General features: G+C 44.6%; 2 protein-coding genes across 4 annotated transcripts in view; one reads left to right on the forward strand and one right to left on the reverse strand.

Annotated features, from left to right (window-relative positions):
• On the forward strand, positions 1-26,024 carry prkab1a (protein kinase, AMP-activated, beta 1 non-catalytic subunit, a). 2 transcript variants are annotated; one of them, XM_072587200.1, is made up of 8 exons: positions 1-90; positions 3,037-3,253; positions 5,707-5,873; positions 7,907-8,000; positions 8,849-8,963; positions 18,864-18,997; positions 22,339-22,407; positions 23,898-26,024. In XM_072587200.1, the coding sequence occupies exons 2-8, from the start codon at positions 3,080-3,082 to the stop codon at positions 23,973-23,975; spliced, it is 831 nt and encodes a 276-aa protein (XP_072443301.1). In that variant the 5' UTR covers positions 1-90; positions 3,037-3,079; the 3' UTR covers positions 23,976-26,024. The 2 variants fall into 2 exon arrangements, with proteins under 2 accessions (XP_072443301.1, XP_072443302.1); XM_072587201.1 differs by having other exon boundaries at positions 3,037-3,247.
• Positions 1-27,991, reverse strand: part of LOC140487857 (transmembrane protein 233-like) — a 197,853-nt gene that overhangs the window by 2,842 nt on the left and 167,020 nt on the right. Inside the window, exon 3 of one of the 2 annotated variants that reach the window (XM_072587202.1) lies at positions 21,800-22,077. The exons of the other annotated variant lie outside the window; for it this stretch is intronic. Within the exon in view, the coding sequence (XP_072443303.1) occupies positions 21,958-22,077 (120 nt within the window). The 3' untranslated portion in view covers positions 21,800-21,957. Of the gene's footprint in view, positions 1-21,799; positions 22,078-27,991 lie in introns of those variants that run through there. 2 annotated transcript variants of the gene reach the window in all.

The following is a 27,991-nucleotide window of genomic DNA, read 5'->3' on the forward strand; positions in this document are numbered from 1 at the left end:
GTTGTGTTGGGACCTTTTGGCGAATCCGGGAAGAGGTGCCCCAGTGTAAACTGTCCGGGCGGTGGAGAGACACGGCGGAGGTGACGGTTGGTGAGTGACCTCCGCTGGGAGGGGGTGACGGGGTCAGGGTTGGGAGCTGGTCACACCCCCCCCCCCCCCCTCCCCCGTGTGGGTGTGACCCCCCCCCCCTCCCCCGTGTGGGTGTGACCCCCCCCCTCCTCCCCCGTGTGGGTGTGACCCCCCCCCCCTCCCCCGTGTGGGTGTGACCCCCCCCCTCCCCCGTGTGGGTGTGACCCCCCCCCCCCCCTCCTCCCCCGTGTGGGTGTGACCCCCCCCCCCTCCTCCCCCGTGTGGGTGTGACCCCCCCCCTCCCCCGTGTGGGTGTGACCCCCCCCCTCCTCCCCCGTGTGGGTGTGACCCCCCCCCTCCCCCGTGTGGGTGTGACCCCCCCCCCTCCCCCGTGTGGGTGTGACCCCCCCCCCCTCCCCCGTGTGGGTGTGACCCCCCCCCCCTCCTCCCCCGTGTGGGTGTGACCCCCCCCCCCTCCTCCCCCGTGTGGGTGTGACCCCCCCCCCCCTCCCCCGTGTGGGTGTGACCCCCCCCCCTCCTCCCCCGTGTGGGTGTGACCCCCCCCCCCCCTCCCCCGTGTGGGTGTGACCCCCCCCCCCCCTCCTCCCCCGTGTGGGTGTGACCCCCCCCCCCCTCCCCCGTGTGGGTGTGACCCCCCCCCCCCCTCCTCCCCCGTGTGGGTGTGACCCCCCCCCCTCCTGCTGCTGTCATTAGAGTGACTGGTGGAGTCGGTATTGATTGTTCAGTTTGTGTCCGCGGTTGCACACAGCTTCATCCACAGGAAACTTACCACAAACACTGAGGGTTTCTGAAATACAGCTCTCCCCCTCCAACTGTCCTCTTCCCTCACATCCCCCTCCATCATCCAACCCCCCACTCTCCTCCTTTCCCAACGTTATAGAATCTCCACAGGGTGGAATCAGGCTATTCGGCCCATTGAGTCCAACCCCACCCTTGAAAGAGCATTCCATCCTGACAGGCTCTTCCCCCAAGTCCACTGTGTCCGTGTGATCCTGAATTTCCCATCCTGGCCAATCCACTTCACCTCCACATAGAGTCACAGAGATGTGCAGCAGAGAAACCGACCATTCGGTCCAACTTGTCCATGCCATCCCAGGTATCCTAAATTAATCCAGTATGTTTACCAGCATTTGACCCATATCCCTCTAAGGCCTTCTTATTCATATACCAAATCCAGAAGCCTTTTAAATGTTGTAATTGTACCAACCACCACCAACTTTGGTAGCTTGTTCCATACATGCGTGAGAAAGTTGTCCCCAGGTCCTGCTTTTATATCTTTCCCTTTTAACCTTAAACCCATTGAGTTTTGGGCATCGCTGGGACAAAGACCTGGCTATTCACCCTCTCTGTCCCCTCATGATTTTATAAACCTCTATAAGGTCACCCCTTGACTTCTGGCATTCCAGGGGAAATAGCCCCAGCCTATTTAGCCTCTTCTTACAATTCAAACCCTGCAATTCTGATGTTATGGACTAGGCCAGACCCACTCAAAATATTTCAAGACAGTAGCCCAGACCCCAACTTTTCTAGTTGTTTTAAGCAGGTGTTTGGTGGATATTCCAGGAGTGATGCAGCTAGTCCAACCATTCACTTTCAACCAAAACAGAATTTATTTACAGACTGCTGGGTCCGAGGCCCTAGGGAGTGTTGCTGAACAAAGAGACCTTGGAGTGCAGGTTCATAGCTCCTTGAAAGTGGAGTCGCAGGTAGATAGGATAGTGAAGAAGGTGTTTGGTATGCTTTCCTTTATTGGTCAGAGTATAGAGTATAGAGTACAGGAGTTGGGAGGTCATGTTGCGGCTGTACAGGACATTGGTTAGGCCACTGTTGGTATATTGTGTGCACTTCTGGTCTCCTTCCTGTTGGAATGATGTTGTGAAACTTGAAAGGGTTCAGAAAAAGCTACAAGGATGTTGTGAGGATTTGAGCTATAGGGAGGGGTTGAGTAGGCTAGGGCTGTTTTCCCTGGAGCATCGGAGGCTGAGGGGTGACCTTATAGAGGTTTATAAAATCATAAGGGGCATGGATAGGATAAATAGACAAAGTCTTTTCCCTCGGGTGGGGGAATCCAGAGCTAGAGGGCATAGGTTTAGGTGAGAGGGGAAAGATATAAAAGAGACCTAACGGGCAATGTTTTCACACAGAGGGTGGTACATGAGTGGAATGAGCTGCCAGATGAAGTGATGGAGGCTGGTACAATTGCAATACATGGAACTGATTCTTTGGGTCTCCAGCTAAAAACTTGACCAGCAGCTTCAAACAGACTGCTTGCTAAAACCAAACCAGAAAGAAACCCCTGAACTGGCCACTCCCCTTTCATTGTACAAGAACTTAAAAGAAATCTTAAAACCTTTTTCGACTCGATGTTTCCAGACATCTCAGAACCTCTTTTTGGGCGGCACGGTGGCACAGTGGTTAGCACTGCTGCCTCACAGTGCCAGAGACCCGGGTTCAATTCCCGCCTCAGGCGACTCTCTGTGTGGAGTTTGCACATTCTCCCCGTGTCTGCGTGGGTTTCCTCCGGGTGCTCCGGTTTCCTCCCACAGTCCAAAAATGTGCAGGTTAGGTGAATTGGCCATGCTAAATTGTCCGTAGTGTTAGGTGATGGGGTAGATGTAGGAGTATGGGCCTGGGTGGTTTACGCTTCGGCGGGTTGGAGTGGACTTGTAGGGCCGAAGGGCCTGTTTCCACACTAAGTAATCTAATCTCTGTCTTTACGACCCCTTGATTAAAAAAAACATAAACAGAATAATCTTATTAAATGAACAGCATAGTTACACTGGCAAAATTGTACTGTGGGAGGAAACCCAGGCTGTAGTGGGGAGAATGTGTAAACCCCACCCAGACAGTCACTCGAGGCTGGAATTATGGTCACCGACTAATCTCAACCACATGTTTGGATTTTCTTAGATTGATCTTTGTTTTTGTTTTCCCTTTTTGCTTCAGTTAAAAATTTGATGCACTGAACAGAGAAACAAAGAAAGAGAAGATGGGTAACACAAGCAGTGACCGTGCGGCAATGGACCGCCAAGGGGTTCACAAAACCGTCCGGAGGGACAGTACTGGCAGCGCTATTCATGCCAAAGAGCATGACCGACCAAAGATCTTAATGGATAGCCCAGAAGATGCTGACATCTTTCATGCTGAGGAAATCAAAGTAATGGTATCTCTCTACACACAGGATTGTGGTGTTCTTCCAATTCTCCATTACTGTCTTCACCAGTATAGTTCCAGTCTGCTGTTTTTAACTTGTCCTAGAAGTCATTATTCACTTATGAGTCCAGATAGTGAGTGTTGGCAGGGTATGCTCCACCTGCTGGAGAAATATGGACATCACCTCTGGGGTCAGCGTTGTATGCCCTTTGAAGAGAGGGCAGTGAGTGTTGGTTGGTAGCAGAAACTTTGTCTGATTTATGCCTCACTTAAATCCAGTTGTTGCATTGTTATTGCCACTCAGTATTATTACAGTGGGAAGTTTATTTCTGGGTCCTTCCAACTCAAGCACTCTTTGATGAAGGTTTGTGATTTATCAGGGAGTTAGATTTTTCTATATGTTTATCTAAAAGGATGTGATGAATGGCATCAAGTTTTTTTCAATCAGTTTTTCTAAACTCAGGTTAACAAAATCTGTGAGAAGATTTGTAGCTCAGGTGCTCGTTGTTGTGGTTGTGTTCGCCGAGCTGGGAATTTGTGTTGCAGATGTTTCGTCCCCTGTCTAGGTGGCATCCTCAGTGCTTGGGAGCCTCCTGTGAAGCACTTCTGTGATCTTTCCTCCGGCATTTGTAGAGGTTTGAATCTGCCGCTTCCGGTTGTCAGTTCCAGCTGTCCGCTGCAGTGGTCGGTATATTGGGTCCGGGTCGATGTGCTTATTGATTGAATCTGTGGGTGAGTGCTCACCAATAGGATAAACAACACACTGAGGAACGTACAAAAAAAACCGGACAGATAACCAGGTCTGACCTACAAGGAATGAAACCTGAAAGCAACAACACCCCCGGATTCTATGGCCTACCCAAAGTGCACAAACCAGACATCCCACTCAGACCCATAGTATCACTACCAGGGACACCATCACGCAAACTGGCCAAAGAACTACAGCAGAAACTGAAACACCTGATCAGCGGATCCAGACACACTATACAATCAACACAGGAATTCTTGGACATCATCAGAAATATACACATAGACAAGGAAGAAACCATGGTCTCATTCGATGTAACGGCACAGTTCACCTCTATCGACAAAACCCTAGCCAGAGAAACAATAGCCAACCTGCTGGACAGACATAACAGACAACAGGACGTTGAACCTATCAACAAAGACGGCATACTTAAACTACTGGACCTGTGCTTCGCAACACACTTCACATTCAATAACCAAATATACGAACAAATCAACGGCACACCCATCTCTGGACTCATAGCAGAAGTGGTAATGCAAAGGTTAGAACAAACAGTCTTACCACAAATTCAACCCAAACTCTGGGTCAGATATGTGGATGACACCTTTGTAATAATTACAAACACAGAAATAGAGAACACACACCGGATCATCAACGCCACCCTCACAGGAATCCGATTCACTAGAGAGGAAGAAAAGGACAACCAACTCCCATTCCTAGACGTGATGGTACAGAGAACACCGAACGGAGAATTCACCACAAAGGTATACAGGAAAGCCACACACACAGACCAAGTCCTGAACTACGAAAGCAACCACCCCAACACACACAAACGAAGTTGCATCAAGACACTATTCAAAAGGGCCACAACACACTGCAGCACACCAGAACTGCAAGAAGAGGAAGAAGAACACCTCTACAATGTATTCGCCAAAAACGGATACCCGCACAATTTCATCAACAGATGCCTAAGGGAAAGACAACGGAACGAGGACATGCCACAGCCCAAAGAACTAGCCACACTACCATATACCAGGAGCATTTCCGAACTGACAGCCAGACTACTGCGACCACTAGGACTCATAACAGCACACAAACCAACAGCCACTCTCAGACAACAACTCACCAGGACAAAGGACCCGATACCCAGCATGAGCAAAACCAATGTAGTGTACAAAATCCCATGCAAGGACTGCACAAAACACTAGATAGGACAAACAGGAAGACAGCTAACGATCCGCATCCATGAACACCAACTAGCCACAAAACGACACGACCAGCTATCCTTAGTAGCCACACACGCAGATGACAAGCAACATGAGTTCGACTGAGACAACACTACTACTATAGGACAAGCCAAACAGAGAACAGCCAGGGAATTCCTAGAGGCATTGCACTCATCCACAGATTCAATCAATAAGCACATCGACCTGGACCCAATGTACTGCCCACTGCAGCGGACAGCTGGAACTGACAACCGGAAGCAGCAGATTCAAACCGCTACAAATGCCGGAGGAAAGATCACAGAAGGGCTTCACAGGAGGCTCCCAAGCACTGAGGATGTCACCTAGACAGGGGACGAAACGTCTGCAACACAAATTCCCAGCTCGGCGAACAGAATCAGGTTAACAAAAGTGCTTGGAGATATTAATGCATAATGCATAAAGGATACTCACTGACTAAATTACTCTTTCCCATTGTCTTCTGTTTTCAAGGCCCCACTGGAGAAGGAGTACTTTGCCTGGCAACAAGACTTAGAAGTTTCTGACAAAATCTCCAAACAGGCTCGTCCAACAGTGTTTCGATGGAAAGGAGGTGGGAAGGAAGTCTTTATCTCTGGGTCCTTTAATGGATGGACCAACAAAATCCCACTTACCAGAAGGTAGGCACTTTCATAATCCAGCTGAAAATGTGTTGCTGGAAAAGCGCAGCAGGTCAGGCAGCATCCAAGAAGCAGGAGAATTGACATTTCGGGCATGAGCCCTTCTTCAGGAATGAGGAGGGTGTGCCAAGCAGGCTAAGATAAAAGGTAGGGAGGAGGGACTTGGGGGAGGGGCATTGGAAATGTGATAGGCGGAAGGAGGTTAAGGTGAGGGTGATAGGCCGGAATGGGGGTGGGGACGGAGAGGTCAGGAAGAAGATTGCAGGTTAGGAAGGTGGTGCTGGGTTCGAGGGTTGGGACTGAGACAAGGTGGGGGGGAGGGGAAATGAGAAAACTGGAGAAATCTGAGTTCATTCCTTGTGGTTGGAGGGTTCCTAGGCAGAAGATTTCATAATCCTTTCACTTTCATAATCCTCTCTGGATTCCTGATTATCAGCTTGGCACAAGTCTGAGCAGTGACTACAGGGGGCCTAGTGGATTGTTTTGGCTTAGTGCTGGCTATGCACACTTTGAACATAGCGCTTCAGGTTCCGGATTGGAATTGCACGAGATCTTAAACATGCTGCTGAAAACTGGCACATACTTAGGTTAGGGCACAAGTTCTATAAGGTCTTTCCTCCTTGTTGATTCTCTCGCCACTCATTGAAGGCCCACACTGCCAGAGGTAGAAATGAGCACTGCACAGTCTTGTGAAGATAAGGCTTTTTTTTCCTTATTGAAGGTACCTTTTACTGTGATAATAAACAGGATGGATTAATATCGGACCTGGAAGCTCATATTTGGAGGTGTTATGGGCCATCAGCAGCAGCAGAATTGTATTTGACAAAATGGCCGAGGTCATCTCTCAATCTCATTAGCATCAAACCAGGCCACCTGAGCTGTGGTTCTCTAAGAAGTATAAGGAAGCATACTAGAAGCAAGCACAAGGCATCCCGAAAGGTGATGTGCCAGCCTGGTGAAGCCAGGAAAAAATTGCATGCTAAACAGTAAAAGCAGAATGTTATAGATTGAGCTAACCAATCTGATGACCAGTAAATGAGATCAGAACTCTGCACTCGTGCCACATTCAGTCAGTGGACAATTGAACAACTATAGGGGTGCTTCACAAACATCTGAGATAAGGAGAATGACAAAGGTCTCCTCCCTGGGGGGAGGGAGTTCAAAACGAGGAGGCATATTTTTAAGGTGTGAGGAGAAAGTTTTTAAAAGGACATGAGGCAACCTTTTTTTACACAGTGAGTGGCTCGCGTGAGCGAGAGGAAGTGGTGGATGCAGTTACAGTTAACATTTAAAAGCCATTTGGATAAGTACATGAACAGGAATGTTTGGAGGGATATGGGCCAAACGCAGGCCAGCGGGCATGGTTTAGTTTAGGTAAAAACAATGACTGCAGATGCTGAAAATCAAATACTGGATTAGTGGTGCTGGAAGAGCACAGCAGTTCAGGCAGCATCCAACGAGCAGCGTAGAACACTTGGTTGGCATGAGCGAGTTGGACGGAAGGGTCAGTTTCCATGCTGTATGACTCGCTGATGGGGGGGGAACGTAACACTCCAATGGAAAAATTGTGAACCTTTCACAGCCTTTGTCATCCTGAAGTGCTAAATAGATGATCCATCTGAACCTCCTCCTGGGTTCCCCATTATCACAAATCTTAATGATATTAACAAATAACTAAGTGCACAACATCCTGCCTGTATTGTGGAAGAACTGGCTGTGTCCCTGGCCAAGCTATTCCAGTACAGCTACAACAACTGTAACTACACAACAAAGTGGAACGTTGCCCCGGTGTCTACAGAAGGCAATACACATACAACATGGCAAGCGCCACCCCATCATTTTACTAACGAAAGGAAGGGAAGATCTTGTCAACAATGCAGTCATGCTCCACTTAGTTAATCATAGAGACTTCTAAACATTCGGCGTGTTTCCTGGAAAGTTTTCTGTCTATTTCACTGCTTACTGATAATGGACAAAGGGACGTTTTGATTTCTTGTTTACTGTCTTTTTCCATTTATTTTTCTCCCCCACAGTCACAATAACTTTGTGGCAATTTTGGATCTCCCAGAGGGTGAGCATCAATATAAGTTCTATGTGGATGGCCAGTGGACCCATGATACGTCAGAGGTATGAGATGCTGCTGATGGTAGGAAATTTCAGACGGTCTGTCTGATAGAATTGGACATGGTGCTGCCTTATCCAACCACATTATAGGGTCGGGGTCGGGGTCAGGGTCCCTAATGGAGAAGTGGCTGGATTTTTGTGTTTCTAAGCTTGCAGAAAGAATACTAAGACTATCCAGTGATATTGAAGGCTGGAGCAGGTGAACAGAAAGCTATTGCTTAGCCAAGTCTTTTTGATCTGTGTCCTTACATGGTGTCTCAGTGGTTAGCACTGCTGTCTCACAGTGCCAGGGGCCCGGGTTCAATTCCCCCCTCGGCCGACTGTGGAGTTTGCACATTCTCCCCGTGTCTGCGTGGGTTTCCTCCGGGTGCTCCAGTTTCCTCCCACAGTCCAAAGATGTGCAGGTCAGGTGAATTGGCCATGCTAAATTGCCCATAGAGTTAGGTGCATTAGTCAGAGGGAATAGGTCTGGGTGGGTTACTCTTCAGAGGGTCGGTGTGGAATAGTTGGGCCGAAGGACCTGTTTCCATACTGTAGGGAATCTAATCTGATCTAATCTAATATCCCATAGACCTACGTCCAGAAGCAGGAACTCACAGCCTATGCAGTTAGCATCTGTATGGAGAGAAGATAGCCTTGGAAAATAGCCGATGTAGATTATATGGTAGATTAGGTAGGTCGCCGATGAATGAATGGTGATGACCTTAGGACTGGGCGATAGTATGATTCTTACATGCAACAATCATTCTACATGTGACAGTGATGGTGTCGGAGGTCTGTGCTGCCTGGGAGTTCAACTTTGACCATGGTTGTGATTCGTGACTGTTGACTGTTTTATGTCTTGTCTGCAGCCCATTACCACCAGTCAGCTTGGTACCATCAATAACGTGATCCGGGTGGCCCAGACTGATTTTGAAGTGTTTGATGCACTGATGGTGGATTCACAGAAAAGCTCAGATGTGTCAGGTGGGTGCCAAGTGCGGTGGAGAGAATGTCAGTAAGGACAGACTGAATCGTCAGATACGCAGCGTAAATGGAAACCATTCTGTCACTCTTGGTGTCAGCTCTCTGGAAGAGCTATCCAATTAATTCCACTTTCCTTTTTTATTCCCCCTCCTCACTCCTCTCCCCAAGGCCATGTATGTTTGTTCCCATCAATGATTTAGCCAGTTCTCTTTTGAAGGATGCCACTGAACTGCTTCAGTCACCCTCTCAGACATTGCATTCCAGAACACCACTCACTGTATAAAATAAATTCATCTCCTCAAGCTGCCAGCTGGTTCTTTTGCCAACTGTTGGATGACTCAAAATAGTTTCTCCTTATTTATTGTACCAAAACCATTCATGATTTGAACAGCTCTGTCCAATCTCCTCTTAGCCTCTTTCCTATGGAGAGTAACTCCAGTTACTCCAGCATCTCCAATTGACTGAAGTTTCCCATCTTAAGTAGCTTTCCAATATTTTTTTTCTGTGCCCTCTTAAGGTCTTGACATCTTCCTAAAGTGTGATACCCAGAATTGAACACGCAACTTGGATATTTGAGACTTTATCGAGATTTAACCTGATTTTCTAGATTTTGTGCTATGTCTCAGTTACTAAAGCTAAGGAACCCATATGCTGTTTTTAACAGCTTTCTCAGCTTGTTGTGCATCGGGCAAAGGTTTGTATACACACACCATCAGGTCTCTCTGCATGGACCCATTTTACAATCGTACCATTTTATTCATGTTGCCTCGCCTCAATCTTCCTGTCACATGATTAACTTTACCATTTCAATCCAAAACTAGGATCTCCAATCTTAACAAGTGAAACTAAGAAGGTTTGAGGAGTAAATTGGCTGTGATGGGCTGAGAAAGTGCACAAATAGGTGTGACGGTTGGCAGGCAATGTCTGGTGCTTAGAACTAATTCATTTTCTGCAAGAACCATGCACAGCCCTAAAGCACATACACCCCAAAAGAGAAGGAAGTTAAAGATGGTATCAGATCAAAGGAGAAGGCTTATAAAGTTGCCAAAAAAAGTAGTAAACCTGAGCATTAGGAGCATTTTAGAATTTGAAGAAACTGATAGGGAGAACAGAATGTAAAGTAACAAGAAACATAAGAACAGGCTGTGAAGCCTCCTGTAGGTATCCGAAAAAAAAGATTAGCAAGAACGAATGTGGTCCGTTACGGGAGAATTGGTAATCATCAACAAGAAAATGGCAGAGAAGCAAAATCAGTTTATTGTGCCTGTCTGCAGAAAGAAACATACAAGAAATCCCCCGGAATATTTGAGATCGGGGAGCAGGGGTGCTTTACCATAGATTAATGAAAGTGGCTAGAGAGGTTAATAGGATATATGAGGGAGAACATTTGTCTTTATCAGTCATGACATTGATTATAAGAACAGGAAAGTTATGTTGGAGTTGTATACAAGTTTTAGGCCCCAACTGAAGTACTGTGTGCAGTTCTGTTACTATACTATAGGATGGATTTTTTTTTTCATTCTCTTGTGGGATGTGGGCGTCGCTGGCTGGCCAGCATTTAGTGCTCGTTCCTGTTTATCCTTGCGGAGGTGGTGGTGAAATGCCTTCTGAAATCACTGCAGTCCATGTGCTGTAGATTCACTCTCAATGCCCTTACAGAGAGAATTCCACGATTTTGACCCACGACAGTGAAGGAATGGCGATACATTTCCAAGTCAGGATAGTGAGTGGTTTGGAGGGAAACTTGCGGGGTAGTGATATTCCTATGTGTCTGCTGCCCTTGTCCTTCTAGATGGAAGTGGTCATGGGTTTGGGCGGTGCTGTTTAAGGATTTTTGGTGAATGCAGCTTCCTAATAGTACACACTGCTGCTATTCTGCATCATTGGTAGAGGGATTGGATGCTTATGGATGGTGCCAATCAATCAGGCTGTTTTGTCCTGGATGGTATCTTGACTGTTATTGCACCCATCTATACAAGGGGAGAGTATTCCATCACACTGCTGACTTGTTCCTTGTAGGTGATGGACAAGCTTTATAAGGTCAGGAGCTGAGTTACTCCTGCAGTGTTCCTAACCTCTAACCTGCCCCTTGGAGTCATTGTGTTTATATGGCCAGTCCAAGTGAGTTTCTGGTCAATGTAACCACAAGTACGTTGATAGTGGGGGATTCAGCAATGGTAACGCCACTGAATCTCAAGGGGCGGTGTTTACATTGCCTCTTATTGCCTGGCATTTTGTCCAATGCAAATGTTACTTGTCATTTGTCATCCAAAGCCTGGATATTGTCCAGGTCTTGTTGCATTTGAACATGGACAGCTTCAGTATCTGAGGAGTCATGAATGGTGCTGAACATTGTACAGTCATCAGAGAACATCTCACTTCTGACCTTTTGATGGAAAGAAGGTCATTTATATTGCTGAAGATGGTTGGGCCGAGGACACTACCCTGAGGGACTCCTGCAGAGATGTGCTGGAGCGGAGATAACTGACCTCCAACAACCGCATCCATCTTCCGATGTGTCAGGTGTGACTCCACCAGTGGAGAATTTTCCCTGGATATCCATCGATTCCAGTTTTGTTTCGGCTTTTTGATGGCACAGTTGGTGATTGCAGCCTGGATGCCAACAGCTGTCACTCACACCTCCTCTCTGGAATTTCACTCTTTTGTCCATGTTTGAACCAAGGCTATAATGAGGTCAGGAGCTGAGTGGTCCGGGTGGAACCCAAATTGGGCATCACTGAGCAGGCTCATCTTGATAGCATTGTTAATGACACCTTCCATCAGGTTACTGATGATTGAGAATAGACTGATAATGGTAATTGATGATAATTGGCCACACTGGATTTGTGCTGTTTTTTGTGTACAAGATGTATCTGGGCAAGTTTCCACATTGTTGGCTTGATGCCAGTGTTGTAGCTGTACTGGAAGAGCTTGGGTAGGGGAGCAGCAAGTTCTGGAGCATAAGTTTTCAGTACTAATGTAGGGATGTTGTTAAGGCCCCAAGGCTTTGCAGTATTAAGTGCTTCCAACTGTTTCTTGATATCATGTGAAGTGAAATGAAATTGACTGAAGACTGGTATCTGTGATGCTGGGGACCACTGGAGGAGGCCAGGCTGGATCATCCACTCAGCATCTCTGGCTGAAGGTTGCTGGAGATGCACTGATGTGCTGGCCTCTTCCATCATTTGAGGATGGGGATAATTGTGGAAGTTGACATTGAAATCCCCCACCCAGAATACATATTTCACCCTCAGCGGTTTCTTCAACATGAAAGAGAGTACTGATTGATCAACTGAAGGAGGATGGTATGTGGTTTCCGTGCCCACGTTTGACCTGACGTTGTGAGACCTCATAAGGTCCGGAGTCAATGTTGAGGATTCCCGGGGCATCTCCCTCCTGACTATAGTGCTGCATTGCTGCCTCTGCTGGGTCTGTCAGGACAGATCCAGGGATGGTAATTGTGGGTGTCTGGGACTTGCCCTGTAAGGTACGATTCCCTTATTATGACTGTGTGGCTGTTGCTTAACTAGTCTGTGAGACAGCTCTCCCAATTCAGGCACTAGCCCCTGATGTTAGCAAGGATGGATTTTTCCGACAGTCAGCAATGGTTTCAGGTAACGGTCAACAATTAGATTCTTAATTCTGGATTTTTTTTATTTATTGAATTCAAATTCCACCATCTGCAGTGGTGGGAGTTGAATCTGGATCACCAGAAGATTAGCTGATTATATTCTCGTGCTGATATCAGCAGGCCTCCTCCTGTTTGGTGATGTGATTACACTGGAGAGGGTGCAGAGGAGATTCACCAGGATGGAGCATTTCAGCTCTGAATAGAGGCTGGATAAGCTGGTTATTCTATTTGGAACGGAGAAGGTTGAGAGGGACGGACAGTGCAGATAGAAAGGAGATGTTCCCCTTAGTTGAAGGGTCAAGAACAAAGGGGCACACTATTAAAGTGAAAGGACGCTTCAAGGGGATTTAATGAAAAATGGTTTCACTCTGGTGGTGAGGGCTCTGAAAAACACTGCTTAGGCAGGTAACCTCACAACATCTAAAAGGTAATTGGCTGATAACTTGAAATGGCATAACATTCAAGGCCTAGCGCAGGACAGTGGCACTCAAATGGGTTGCCATGTATTATTTTGTCGGGACAGACTCGATGGGCTGAAGGGCCTCTTCTTGTACTGTGTGATTCTATGGTCCATGGGATAGATGAGAAGGAGGAACTGAAAGAAATTGGTGTTGGTGAAAAGGGTAGTGCTTGGCTAGCTAACAGGACTGAAAGTTGACCAATTCCAATACCCAATGGTCTACATCCACATGCATTGGTAATCATCGCCCAAAATCCTACTGATTCTGGAATGGTGCCTGCAGCCTTACAGGGTTACATTTGAAACCTTGCTGTTTATGAAAGGAGGGAGTGAGAAATCTGGGAACTACTGACTTTTAACCTGTTATCAGTGGGAGGAAAATATGACTGTCATAAAAGAAGTTATAACTGAACACTTTGCTCAATTAGATAATTGTTTTGAGACACAATGGATTTGGAAAGAAATTTAGCAACACTAAGTTTTTGTTTTGAAGCCATTATTAACAGTAATTTGTTCATGGGATGTGGGCCTCACTGGCTAAGTCAGCATGTGTTGCCCAGATGGCAGTTAAGTGTCAACCACATTGCTGTGGGTCTAAAGCCACGTGTAGGCCCGACCAGGTAAGGATGGGAGATTTCCTTCCCTAAAGTGCATTTGTGAACTAGATGGGATTTTATGACCTTCAGCAGTCATAGTCCTCATTTTATGACCATCACATAGTCATCATGAGACAAATTTATTGAATTCAGATTTCACCAAGACAAGGTTCCGCATGGTAAACTGGTAGGGTCAGATCACGTGCAATCGAGGGGGAACTGGGCAATTGGATACAAAATTGGCTTGAGGGTAAGAGATAGAGGGTGGTGGTAAAGATGCTTTTCAAACTAGTTAGTACGTTTGCAGAGGACACCAAAATATGTGGTGCACTGGACTGTGAAGATTATCTCAGCACAATGGGACCTTGATCAGATAAACCAATGGGTTAAGGAATGGCAGGTGGAGTTTATTTTGGATAAATGTGTGATGTTGGTAAGGCATACCAGGGCAAGATTTATACAGTTAATCAGAGGGTGTGTTACTGAACAAAGAGACCTAGCGGTGCAGGGGCACAGGTTCCTTGGTCAGAACATTGAGTATAGGAATAGGAATTCATGTTGCAGCTGTACAAGACATTGATGAGGCACGTTTTAGAATACTGCAAACAATTCTGGTTTCCACTCTTTAGGAAAGATGTTGTTAAAACTTGAGAGTGTGCAGAAAGGATTTACAAGAATGTTGCCAGGTATGGAGGGTCTGAGGTATAAGGAGACGCTGAATAGGCGGAGGGTTTTTCCCTGGAGCGTTGGAGACTGAGGTTGTAGATTACATACTAACCTTATATAAGTTTATAAAATCATGAGAAGTGTGGAGAGGGTGAATAGCCAAGGTGTGGGAGTCGAAAACTGGAGGATATTGGTTTATGGTGAGAGGGGAAAGCTTTAAAAAAAGGAAATGAGGGGTTTCATTTTCATTCAGAGGTTGGTGCATGTGTGGGACAAGCTACCTGAAGAGGTAGTGGAGGCTGGTACAGTTACAATATTTAAAAGGCACCTGGATGGGTAAATGATTAGGCAGGATTTAGAGGGATATGGGCCGGGTGCTGGCTAGCGGGACTAAGTCAGATTGGGATGTCTGGTCATTGTGGACGAGTTGCACTGAAGGATCTCTTTCTGTTCTGTGTGACTCTGTAAGTGCCATGTAGGATTTGAGCCTACATGAGCCTGGGGTTCTGGATCACTAGGCCAGTGACACTGTGACTGTGCTACCACCTCCCCTAAAGATAAGAGAGAACTAGTGGATATGATGTCATAGAGTCATAGAGCTGTACAGCATGGAAACAGACCCTTCGGTCCAACCCATCCATGCCGACCAAATATTCCAACCCAATCTAGTCCCACCTGCCAGCACCTGGCCCATATCCCTCCAAACCCTTCCTATTCATAAACCCATCCAAATGCCTTTTAAATGTTGCAATTGTACCAGCCTCCACCACTTCCTCTGGCAGCTCATTCTATACAGGTACCACCCTCAGTGTGAAAAAGTTGCCCCTTAGGTCTCTTTTATATCTTTCCCCTCTCACCCTAAACCTATGCCCTCTAGTTGTGGACTCCCCGATCCCAGGGAAAAGACTTTGCCTATTTACCCTATCCATGCCCCTCATAATTTTGTAAACCTCTATAAGGTCACCCCTCCACCTCCGACGCTCCAGGGAAAACAGCCCCAGCCTGTTCAGCCTCTCCCTGTAGCTCAAATCCTCCAACCCTGGCAACATCCTTGCAAATCCTTTCTGAACCCTTTCAAGTTTCACAACATCTTTCCGATAGGAAGGAGACCAGAATTGCATGCAATATTCCAACAGTGGCCTAAGGCTTTCAGTAAGGTCTCATGCAGGAAGTTAATGAACAAAATTACAACATTAGGAATAATGGTTATTTTATTTGCATGGACTGAGGATTGGTTAACACAATAAAAACAGAGCAGGGATAGGTGGATTGTTTGCAGGTTGGCAGTTTGTGATGAGTGCTTGAGCCCAAACTGTACAGTCAGTGCCAGTGATTTAGATGAGGGGTCCCAATGTACTAATTCCATGTTTATAGGTGGCACCATATTGGGAGTGAGATTTATGAGGAGCGTGCAAAGGGGCTTCAAGCTGATTTAGGCAGACGGAATGGCCAAGATAATGGCAGATGGAATATAATGTGGGCAAATGTGGTTAAGCTTATCCACTTAGGTAGGAAGAATGGAGAATAAGATTGTTTCTTGAAAGATGAAAAATTGGGAAATGTCAGTGTCCAAAGGGACTTGGATGATCTCATTCACAAAAAGCCACTGCACAGGTGTAGCAAGCAATTGATTTGTTGGCTTTTAACACGAGGATTTGAGTACAACAGTAATACTCCAACTTCAATTGTATTGCACCTTGGTTAGACTGCACCTAGTACATTGTGTGTCATTCTAATCCCCTTACTCATGGAAGGGCAAAGAGACAGGGTAGCAGAGATTCACTAGAATAATTCCTGGGATGGTGGGAATGTCCTGTGAGGAGAGACTAGGGACTGGGCCTTTATCCTTGAGATATTCCATTGGGCTAGGAGGTTTAGAACCAGAGCAGCAGCCTCTCCCTGAGGGACACCATTAGAACTGTGATGAGGAGGATAATCTACATTTAGAGGGTAGGTGCATTTTTGGAACTCTCTTCCCTGGAGAACCGTGAAAGTTTATTCATTGAGTATGCTAATGACATCAAGGATTACACCGATAGTGCCAGAAATTAGCATTGAGATGATGATCAAATATAATCTAAAATGACCGAACAGGGTTCAACGGTCTGAATGGTCTACTCTCTGTTTCTATGTTCTCTCCATTTAAATTTCATTGCAATGCATCTGCCCTATTCACAAATCTGTTCGTCTTTTCCTGAAATCCCAGTACCACCCTCCACATTGTTAACTATTCTTGGCTGAATATTCATCTACAAATTTGAAACTTTAGTCTAAAAGGACAAGTCATAAAGAATAATGGCCTAATAGCAAGTCCTGGGTTACACCACCTTCCAATCTGTAAAACAACCATTCACCACCACTCTCGATTAGCTTTAATTATGCTAACGAGTCTATACTGTGCTTTGTCAAACACCCTTTTGAAAGTCGACATGTACATCAATTGCATTACCCTCATCAACTCTGTTACTTCACCTCCCAATCTAATTAGTCAAACAAGATTTACTTTTAATAAATCGGTGCTAGCAGTGATAAAAAATTAAAAGTGCTGGAAATGGTCCACTAACATCCGTGGGGAAAGAAAAAGAGTTAATGTTTTGAGTCAGTTTTTGCAATAGCTTTCTGGAGATTTCTGATCTCCAGCCTTCACAGCTGTATGCTTTGACCTACTTGGATGTTGCCTGAACTGCTGTGCTCTTCGAGCACCACTTATCCAGAATCTGGTTTCCAGCATCTGCAGTCATTGTTTTTACCCTGCTTTGACCTTAGTGCTAGTTTTCATATATTAACCTGTTGTTTTTGAAGCGCAGTGAATCTTCTCTTTGATTATGGTCTCTGAAAGGTTACCTATCACACATGGTTGAGCCTACAGTTGCTGGGTTTATCCCTCTTTTTTTTTAAACTATTTGCAATCGAACAGTCCTCTTGGAATGGCTCAATATCTAAAGAAGATTGGAAGATTGCGGATGGTCTGCATTACCTTAGCAACCCAGAATGTATCCATTGTAGACTGTCATTGTCAAACAATAGCTTAACGACCATCTCTTTTAAAACTCTATTTATATCCTATCCAGCATTGATTCCCACCTCCTTTCGTGCTACATTGACAGCATCATCTGTTCTAATGAAGACAGCAGTAAGTTACTCATTTGACAGCTCAGTCATGCCTCTGACTCAGCAAGAAAATCATCTTTGATCCTGAATCAGTCCCATCCTTCCTTTAACTATCATTTTACTATTTATCTGCTTACAGAAAACTTCTGCATTCCCTTTTTATGTTACCAGTCAACCTGTTCTCATGTTATCTCTTTCCCCTTCTTATTCCTTTTTGGATATCCTCTGTCCTTTCTATTTTCAGATTGGTTTTCTATTGCATTATCAACCTTACAGATGTCATCAGGTGACCTTTTTCTGTTTCATATTTAACTTGCTGTATCTTTGGTCATCCAGAGAGCTGTAAGTTTACCTCCTGATGTTCACCAGCGCCAACAACCATTTGTTCATTTCTGGGACGTGAGTCTCATTGACAAAGTCACTATTTGTTGCATGCTGTAATTGCCCTTGAAGGTAATGTTGGACTGCAACTGTCTACCTGGTGTAGACAGACCCATAGCGGTGTTAAGGAGGGAGGTCCAGAATTCCAGTGACAGTAAAAGAACCATAATTCCACGTCGGGGTCATACATAGGAGCTGAATTTGCTGCCTTTGTTCTGTAGTTCAGAGAGACTGTGTATTTGGAAGATGCTGTCAGCACAGCCTTGATGAGTTACTGCACTAGCTTCAGTACCCTGTAGCAAACATTTCCTTTTGTGTTCAAGGCATCCTTTTCCATAACCGTTTTGTCCACCCCAATTTTGATTTCAACCCACCTGCCCCAGATCTCCTTGCAACCTGCTCAAGTTAACCCCCCTCCTGTTAGTATTTTTGCGATTGATTGTATCTTGGGCCTTTTCCATAACTCCTTGAAACTTGAAATTCCGATCACTGTTTCCTGATCACTGAAACATGCCTCACTTGTTCCACCTCATTTCCCAGCCCTGCTTTCTCCTCCCTGAACTGGCAGCACCCTGATTAATGAAGTTCTGTAAATAAGCCAGAAACTTGCTTTTTTCCTGATATGAAGTCCTGAACTATATCATCTGCCTGGTGCAACCATTTAATCAATACTGGCATCACTCTTCCTTTCCTTCTCTTACTTTCCTGAATATCTTCTAAGTCAGAAAAATTAAGTTGTCAATCCACTGCTACTTTGAGTGAGTTCTCCATAATTCCAATTATATCATGGTCCCAGGTGGCGGTTTGTGCTTGCAAATAGCCAGCTTTACCAAGCAAGACGAATAGATACACATACATGGGCTCCAAATGTATTTTGTGACCTTCTGCATTTGCCCCCATGTGATCCTCCAATTTATGATCTATTCTTTATTCTCGGGTTTTTTGATTCCCCAAGCCCCCTGTACACTTTGTTTTTATTCTTTGTTTTCAGTGAAGGTGCAGCGTTACTCATCCTTCTCAGTGCTGGTATAACTAAGTCAATTGATTTTCCTCAGATCTGTCAAGCTCTCCCCCTGGCCCGTACCACCAGGATCCCTATGTGTACAAACCTGAGGAGAGGATTAAAACACCACCCATTCTGCCACCACACCTACTTCAGGTTATTCTGAACAAGGACACAGGCATTTCAGTGAGTACCTACCACTGTCCTTTCTTTTCTGCACTGATTTGATGTTTGATTTCATCTTACAGGAATAGTCCTTTATCTCAAATTTATTTCACCAAGTTTTAGTTCAGTACTTTTGGGTGTAGTAACCATAATCTGATGGTTTAACTTTGTATCTGAATATGTTAATTTAATAGACTATGATATTTGGAAGCAGGGTCTGTGAATGGGCTGTTAGTGCTGTATAAGTGTGTGGTTAATGCGCCTGATGCTTTGTCTATGAGCCAGTAGCTATGTGCAGGTGCTTCAGTTTTAACTCCAGGAGATAAAGTGAGTTATAAATTCACTCGCTGATTCTGGAATCTTAACGAACTGGTCTCATTTAAATCCCAATCTTGAAGTCATTGGGAAGAATGAAAGATTGAGCAATAGTCCTCCAGCATGAAGTTTTCGGAAGGAGTAGGGGGATTAGGTTCAAGATGGCTTCCAGACCTTCGGAGGCTGAAGCAGGAAGCACCTTACAACCAGTGAATCTCACCTCAGGGAAAACACCTTGTCTATTTATCCTATCTATGCCCCTCATGATTTTTTTTTAAAACCTCTATAAAGTCACCCCCTCCGCCTTCGACACTCTAGGGAAAACAGCCCCAGCCTATTCAGCCTGTCCCTGTAGTTCACAACAGGGTTACTTTAGAAAGGTTTCAGTCCATTTTCGATACCTTTTCTCCCAGATCTGAATGCACTTGCATTTTAAAAGGAGTGAATTCAACCAGGGCTTTTTTGAATTAACACAAAGAGTAAGTTTGTTAAGTAGCAAATACAAGAAGTAGTAACAATGCAACACACAAGCTTGATTAGAAATTGGACAGGAGTTCAAAAAGACAAAATTAAATAACAAGATACATACAGATCAGGTTCTGAATTTTTCACTAAGAACAGAAAGTTGAACATTGCAGCCATTGTAGTGGAGGGTACCGATAGCGCTGCTTTAGTAGTTGAACAATTAGGTTCAAGATTCTGCAAGGTTTGTGAAGGTTTGTAGCTCAGGTTGAGGTTTAGGTTGTAGGTTTGCTCGCTGAGCTGTAGGTTTGATATCCAGACGTTTCATTACCTGGCTAGGTAACATCATCAGTGGGGACCTCCAAGTGAAGCGAAGCTGTTGTCTCCTGCTTTCTATTTATATCTTTCTCCTGGATGGGGTTCCGGGGGTTTGTGGTGATGTCATTTCCTGTTCGTTTTCTGAGGGGTTGATAGATGGTATCTAGATCTATGTGTTTGTTTATGGCGTTGTGGTTGGAGTCCCAGGCCTCTAGGAATTCTCTGGCATGTCTTTGCTTAGCCTGTCCCAGGATAGATGTGTTGTCCCAGTCGAAATGGTGGGTTTTTTTCATCCGTGTGTAGGGCTACGAGGGAGAGAGAGTCGTGTCTTTTTGTGGCTAGCTGGTGTTCGTGTATCCTGGTGGCTAACTTTCTTCCTGTTTGTCCTACGTAGTGTTTGTGACAGTCCTTGCATGGAATTTTGTAGATGACGTTGGTTTTGTCCATGGGTTGTACTGGGTCTTTTAAGTTTGTTAGTTTTTGTTTGAGAGTGTTGATGGGTTTGTGTGCTACTAGGATTCCGAGGGGTCTTAGTAGGCTGGCTGTCATTTCTGAAACTTCTTTGATATATGGTAAGGTGGTTAGGGTTTCTGGCTTTGTTTGGTCTGCTTGTCATGGCTTGTTCCTGAGGAATCTGCGGACGGTATTTTTTGAGTAATCATTCTTCTTGAATACATTGTGTAGGTGGTTCTCTCTTTTCCGAAGTTTGTCTGTGCTGCAGTGTGGTGACTCATTGGAATAGTGTTCTGATACAGCTTCGTTTGTGTGTGTTGGGATGGTTGCTGGTGTAGTTAAGTATTTGGTCAGTGTTTGTCGGTTTTCTGTATACGCAGGTTTGTAGTTCTCCCTTGTCCTTTCTTTCAACTGTGACGTCCAGAAATGTGAGTTTGTTGTTGGTTTCTTCCTCCTTGGTGAACTTTATGCCTGTAAGGGTGTTGTTGATGATGTTAAATGTCTCTTCTATCTCGTTTCGGTTTGTGATGACAAAGGTAGCGGACCCAGATTTTTGGTTTGATGATTGGTAGGGCTGTTCTAGTTCTAGTTATGCAGGTTGGTTGAGATTCTCTTGTTCTGATTCCTTTTTGGGCATGACTGAATTCCACCTTTCTGAGTGAGAGGAGGTCCCTTTATTGAACTTGCTTCCTTTTGTCTGGCTTGCACTCAGCGGGAATGTCGCTTTGACCTGTATCACAGGGGTTCTTTGACTGTCACCTTGAAGCCCAGGCTAGTGCGCACATGAGAACCACAGTTCCACTAGTCCACGCACAAGAACTTCAGTCCCACTAGCTCACTCCAGCGGAACTGAAACTGACCTTTTAACCCCTGTCTTTGTGTATTTCTTAAACAAGCAAATCACCAAATGTATTTGTAGTCTGGGACATAGTTCACAGGGGGTGACTTGAGCAAGGGCCATTAGCTCCTTGTTATCTTTGTAGTCGCAAGAGACCACAGTCCATTCTGTTTTGAACTTGCCTCTTCCACCCTTTGAATGTGGTTAGACGTTCCCTGAACAACTTTTTGTGTGATATTCATTGGGTGTCTCTGTCTCCAAACTGCTATATAATTTATAGTCACAGCCATTTTTGGCGGGTTCAGCCTTTTTGTTGGAATTACAGGTTAGTGTCCATAGTATTTCAGAATTCTGACCACATGATCATGATTCTGCTGAGTCAGTCTGAACCTGCATGTGTGCGCTCAGCACTCTGTGTGAGCTTATGGCTGCCTGTGTTTATCGCAGCAATGCTTTTTCACCAAGTTACTGCATACTAAGTACATTTTTTTTTCCAATCTGTGTTCCAAAGTGTGGAGTTAGCATTTCAGTTTCTAACTCTCCCAGGGCCCTTCATTAAACTTTACCGCTATTCGGCCCATCAGACATGTCCTGGTCAGCTCTCCAGCTGCAGCTGAGCAGTTCTGACCAACCTTTTGTGGGGAGCTGTCTGCTCCAATTCCTCATCCCCGGAGCTGTGTGCTGTGACCCAACTCTCTTTGTTTCTTGAATAAAGCTGAAAGGAAGTGAAAGTTACAGGCTTATATGGCAATGCATTTTCTCTCACAAGCAAGTCCAGATTCTGGAGGTTACTAGCCTAGGACCCAGTGAGTATTTTGTCTGTAGAGTTAAAGACACATTCTCTGTGCTTGACCAAGGATCTTAGAACAGTAGTTTAGCTACTGTGCATCACCAGTGTCTCCAGAGAGATTAAGATTAGCAATTAAAGTGTTGTAGTAGACAGCTCGCATTTAGCCTGTTCCCTTTGCTTTCACAGTGTGACCCTGCGTTGCTACCAGAACCAAACCATGTCATGTTAAACCACCTGTACGCTCTGTCCATTAAGGTCAGTATTGCACCTTCTGGTTATCCCTTTCACTCTTCATCACACTAACTTAACACCCAGTTCTCCCATAGCTTCACTTCCAGAGTCCACCTCATTCGCTTCCTGTTCCTTCCTTCATTCTGTGTTATCCCTCGCCAGTGTTCTAAGCACAATTTAGGATGTGGGGTGTTTAGCTAAGATCTCACCAGAGTGTTCATAATACATCAGAGTGTCAATTTTCAAGTATAAATCTCAGTCAGATCCAAATTAAAAAAAACAATAATGTTTTACTCTCATTGATTTTGCAGTTTAAGTCATGCATGCAGAACGAAAAATCAGACGTGTTGGTCACAACTTCTAAAACACAATGCTCCTGTTTTATCTTTTTGATCTTCCCTGTTATTTGCTGCAGTATTCCAGTGAACTCTGAGGAGTAAACTCAGCTAATCAGATTTCACTGATTGTATTGTGGAACTCACTCACTGTCCACCCTTTTCTGTTCTATTAGATGGTCCAAGGGTAAGTTCTTTTAAAAGGATTGATAAAAGAAATAGGGAGACTGTTCTTTCCACTCAGTCCCATTCTGTACCAGTCTTCCTCACACACTTTTTTTTGTTTTTTTCCATTCTGTGTCCTCTCTTTCAGTTTATGCACTTCTCCAATTATACATCATGCCCTCACATGCTGTTAAACATTATTTAATGTCGAACTCTTGCCAGAAGATCAGGAACTCAAGCCCCAGTACAGACCTGTGGCATTTACCCTTATATTTGTTGTTGTACCATTTAGACTTTTTGGATGAGATGGTTAAACCAAGGCCCTGCCTGCCTGTTCAGGTGAACATAAAAGGTTCCATGGCACTTTTGCAAGGAAAGGAAGAAATACCTTTGTGTCCTGACCAATGCATTATCCCTTGAGCAAAACCATCCCAGCATGAATTAGTCAGATCTCTTTGCTGTTTGCCAGACCTTGCCGTGCACACATTGTCAAACAGATTTGACTACAATGCAGTTGCACTTAGAAGTATCTGTAAACCACTTTAGGATATCTTGTGGCTGTGCATCACCAGTAACTGTAACAGTGCAGATTCTTTTCCACTCCTCTACCCACCCATTATGTAGCTGGCTGCAGTTTTCATAGACCTCACACCCGTATCCAATTCTGCACACTCCTCGTCCCCAATCCCCCCCCTCACCTTTTGCACTTGCTGCATTCTTTTTCCCCCAACCACTCTGAATCCCGTTGCCCCTCTTCCTTGTTCACAATTCACCAGCCTGGAATCTGCACCCTACATACATACATTTCAGAATTTGTTTTTGAGTTATTCACTGAATGAAGTCCAACACAGTCCTTTTATGTATATCTGAGAAGTGGAACAATTTAAAATTCTCATCTAAGCTGCTAAATGGTCCTGTACCAAAGGTGATGTAACCTAATACTCGTGGTGCCCAACTCTCTCTTGTGTTGTCCAGTTTGATTTCTGTACTTCAAGCATTTGTCATTGTTTACAGGATGGTGTTATGGTGCTGAGTGCTACCCATCGCTACAAGAAGAAGTATGTCACAACTCTCCTCTACAAGCCCATATGACCTGTCACACCATATCATTCTGTCCTCCAATCAGGAAGCTCCATTCCTTCAGCGACCAATCACCAGTTCTTATCCCAGATGTGCTCATGAGGACTGAATGGAATTGTAATTTCTGGAACCTTCTTCAGCAATCAATAACTTGCTTCACTTCCTGCTTCCTGTCTATAAAAGGGAAATCTATAATCTGAACCCAAACAGAGTATCTCTCCTGATGGTCCCTCAGACTGAAGTGACACTAAAAAGCTAGATTCTAACTGCGAATCCATAGCTCTTACTGCAGCATCTCTGACTCCCATTTCAATAATGTGCAAGTTCCCTCACCCTCAGGGTGCTTTGTGGTATTTTGAATCGCCAACTTTGGATTCTGTGTGAGAAGGAGTCACTGGAGTCACCATCCTACATCGATTTCACGTCATCTTCAACATGTCACAGTTCTAGGATGAGAGCCTTGCTAACAAACATTCGGTTAGATTGGGATACTAAATAAGAAACTTTCAGGTTAATTAAGGGAACAAAAGTGTGTGAATTTTAATGTACTGGAGAATGGCTGGGAATTTGTGTTTTTTTTTGACATTTGTGGGTCCACTCTCTGTATTCCACAGTGCTCACTGTACGTACTCATGGTATCTGGCAATGACCAGATTTTCCTGTTGGGGTTATGGAATCTCCATTCTGTCCCTGCTGATGGCTGGGAATAGGAGGGATTCAGTGATATGGATTGTAGCCTTTGGTATAGTGACGTACTGTACTTCACTGGGCAATCTCCTGTCATGCAATTATGTTCATAAAAATGCTGCTGTAATTCTCCCAGTCAATGAAAGTTTCTTGAACAGCATTAAGACTTCCGTACAGCTTTAATTCCATCTCCTCAGCCCGTCACTACCTTGGCCTAAGGGATCACTCTTTATGTAAACTATTGTGACAAAGAATTTGGCTGCTTTCTTCATGTGTACCAGTTACCTGGAGACTTGGAGTGCCATTATTCAAATGCTGGTATTGGGTTCTAACCAATATGTACAAATCGAACCTAAGAGGTATGGGCATCCCTTCCTGCAGAGAATTAAACTGTGCCAGTCCAACAGTTCCATCAGTTAAAATCAAAACAAAGTGCTGCAGAGAATCAGCAGGTCTGACAATGTTGGGAGAGAGAGAGAGAGAGAGAGAAGCAGAGTTGTAATTTTAAGCCCACTGACTCCTCTTCAAAATCCAGTTGTCTCATACCCAGTTGCAACTGTTCTCCATTTTTTTTCAATAGTTTGACAATTAATCAATTAATAGCCATCATCTCCTACCCTTCTAACCTTAATTTAAACAGATGCTTCCTGCTGAATCCCCCTCCGCAGTTTGGAAACTGTATCCTCACTCCATCCTTACACGTTTCGGAAGTGATCGGAAACAAGAGCTCAGTTAGTCCTTAGCCTTCATGAGGCAAGTTTGCACCTCCTGATCCTGTCCTTGCTGGGACCAGCTGGTTAACACAGATGTAGAACAGGACTTGGCTGTTCTCTGCTTCAGCATTGTATTAGACAAGGTGTGTTTAACACATTGGCTCATTGGGTGACATCCCAAAATAAAAGCTATTCAGCCCATGAGCATCCTTCTGCTTATTCTCCTTCCCTTCGCATATTTTGGGTAAGAACCTGACCAAGTCTATATCTCTTACCAGTTTGTTAGTGCCTGGGCAACTTTAAGTTCAGGGCTGCAGGAGGACTGTGACATTATCACCAGGTTTACCGAATGAGAGATTTGGAAGGACTCTGGGCCCTTGTTTGAATGGAACAGACAGTTATATCAGTTACACTGCTTGACTTTTAGCAATTTCAGGCTTCGTGCCAATCAGGCTCTGTCTGTTAAATAAATTTGAGAAGTGTCACCTAAATCAAATTCATTCTACCTATCGAGTAATGTCATAAATCACTGAGATTAGCCTGTTTTTGTTGCACTTCTTGTAACAGTGAACCTTGCAGAAGGTGGTCTGTTACCATGGAATTCTTTGGTTTGCTTGTATCACTGAAATTCAATCAATAAATATCATGATTTGAGACCTTAGCCCAGTGAGGTTGTAACAAACTTTACATTAGAAGAAGTTGCGTTGCTGCTGTACATTAATGTACTGTGCTGGGCCTCATCTGCATTGTGTCCTCCATGTGTATTTTACATTCGGGAGTTGAGAAATAAGGTTGGTGAACCTCATGTAAGTAGCCACGTGGAAACAGCATGTTGGCAGTGCTGGAGATCTGTCCCAAAGTAGGGCAGGTTTGGGTACTAAATATTTCGGGATGCAAGGTGTTCATGAAAGATCAAGCAGAAAAGAATATCATAGAGAGGGCAGTTTTGATTAAGAAGAATATTCCACTGCCAGCGAGGGAGGTGATCTGAGGTGGCCAAAGATAGAGAATTTATTTGGTTGGACTAAATTATTAAAGATGCCATGCCCTCACTTGGATATATGGGATAGGCCAAGTAATGGGAAATACATAGAGGTGGAAACGTAACGTAAGACTAAGAGGAGTGAAGACTGTAGAGAGAATGGGAGACTTCATCCAAGTCGGATTAGGATAATTAATTGTGGTGGACATGCTGCTGTAGTGGTAATGTCACTAGATTCAAATTCCAGGGGCCCAGAGTCATACTTTGGGAACATGAATTCAAATTGTCCATGGCAGATGGTGGAATATAAATCCAGTCAGTGAATCTGGAGTTAAAAATAAGGCTCAGTAACAATGACCATGAAATCTCTGTCACATGTTGTAAAAGCCCAGCCAGGTTTACTAATGCCCCTTAGGGAAGGGAACCTGTTGTCTTTATCTTTTCTGGGGCTTAGACAGAATAATGTAAAAGAGATCTCCTGGCGACCAACCACCGAGGAACCAGAGGGCATCGATTTGGAGACAAACCAGTAGCAGCATGAGCAATGAGGATCCAGAATGCAGTGTCTCATACTGTGATGGGGAAATCTTTAATCTCGGCTTTCTAAAGATTATTTGAAGAGCAAACGTTTGCAGGGTGAGAGGACAGGAGAGTGGGACTCACAGAATTGCCTTCCTAGAAAGCTAGTCTCCTGTGATGTAACCACTCTATAATTTTATGGTTTGATGATCAAAGAATGCACTGTACAGACCCACCAAGGTCAAACAGGATGGAAAATGGATGGAAATGTCCGTGCTTTTTCTAAGTTATAGATTGAAGAGAAACTTAATGCTGATAGGCCAGTGTAATATGATGCGTCTGACCTGTTCTGACACAGATGTGGTTTCAACTTTGATCCAATGTAATATTGTGGGAGTAATTAGCCACAAGAGGGTACTGGGTTTTTTTTTTACAATTCCAAATGTGTTTCTGTCATTCCCACCTGAAGACGTACATTTACTGCTTCTCTGCAGTATGTCAGCCATCGTGTGAAAACGTTGCTCAAATTTAACCTCAGAAGGGAGTACCATTCTATTGAAGGGGCAACTTGATGAGGGAATGTCCTGCCCTCAGCTGCGTTCCATGTGTTTGTTTCCTGGAACATTTAAGTTTTGCTTAATTTAGTCCTCTGTCTGTCCTGCAGCTCAAAACCTTATTACAGTGACCCTACTTCTGATCCATGCTAAAGTTAGCTTCAGCAATTTTTTATCAATGTAATAGTTTTAAACGAAGAACTAGCTTTATTTATATGGCACCTTTCACAGCCTTGGGATGTGTATGAGTGTTTCGCAATCAATAAAAAGCTTTTGTGAGGAGTAGCGACTTGTAGGGAAACACAAGGGCCTGTCTTACACAGCAAGATCCCACAATCAGCAGTGTGATGAATGACTAGATTGGTTTTAATATGGGGGAGCTGGTGTTGGACTGGGGTGTAAAAATCACACAACACCAGGTTATAGTCCAATAGGTTTATTTGGAAGGACTAGCTTTCGGAGCACTGCTCCTTCTTCAGGTAGCTGGCTTGCAACTGGTTTCCATTACGGCCACTGAACTGCAAGAGTCCTCACTAAAGTCACAAATGGCCATCCTATGTGACTCTGACCTTG

Source organism: Chiloscyllium punctatum, chromosome 17 (genome assembly GCF_047496795.1).
Source record: "Chiloscyllium punctatum isolate Juve2018m chromosome 17, sChiPun1.3, whole genome shotgun sequence".
NCBI classification, from domain to species: domain Eukaryota; kingdom Metazoa; phylum Chordata; class Chondrichthyes; order Orectolobiformes; family Hemiscylliidae; genus Chiloscyllium; species Chiloscyllium punctatum.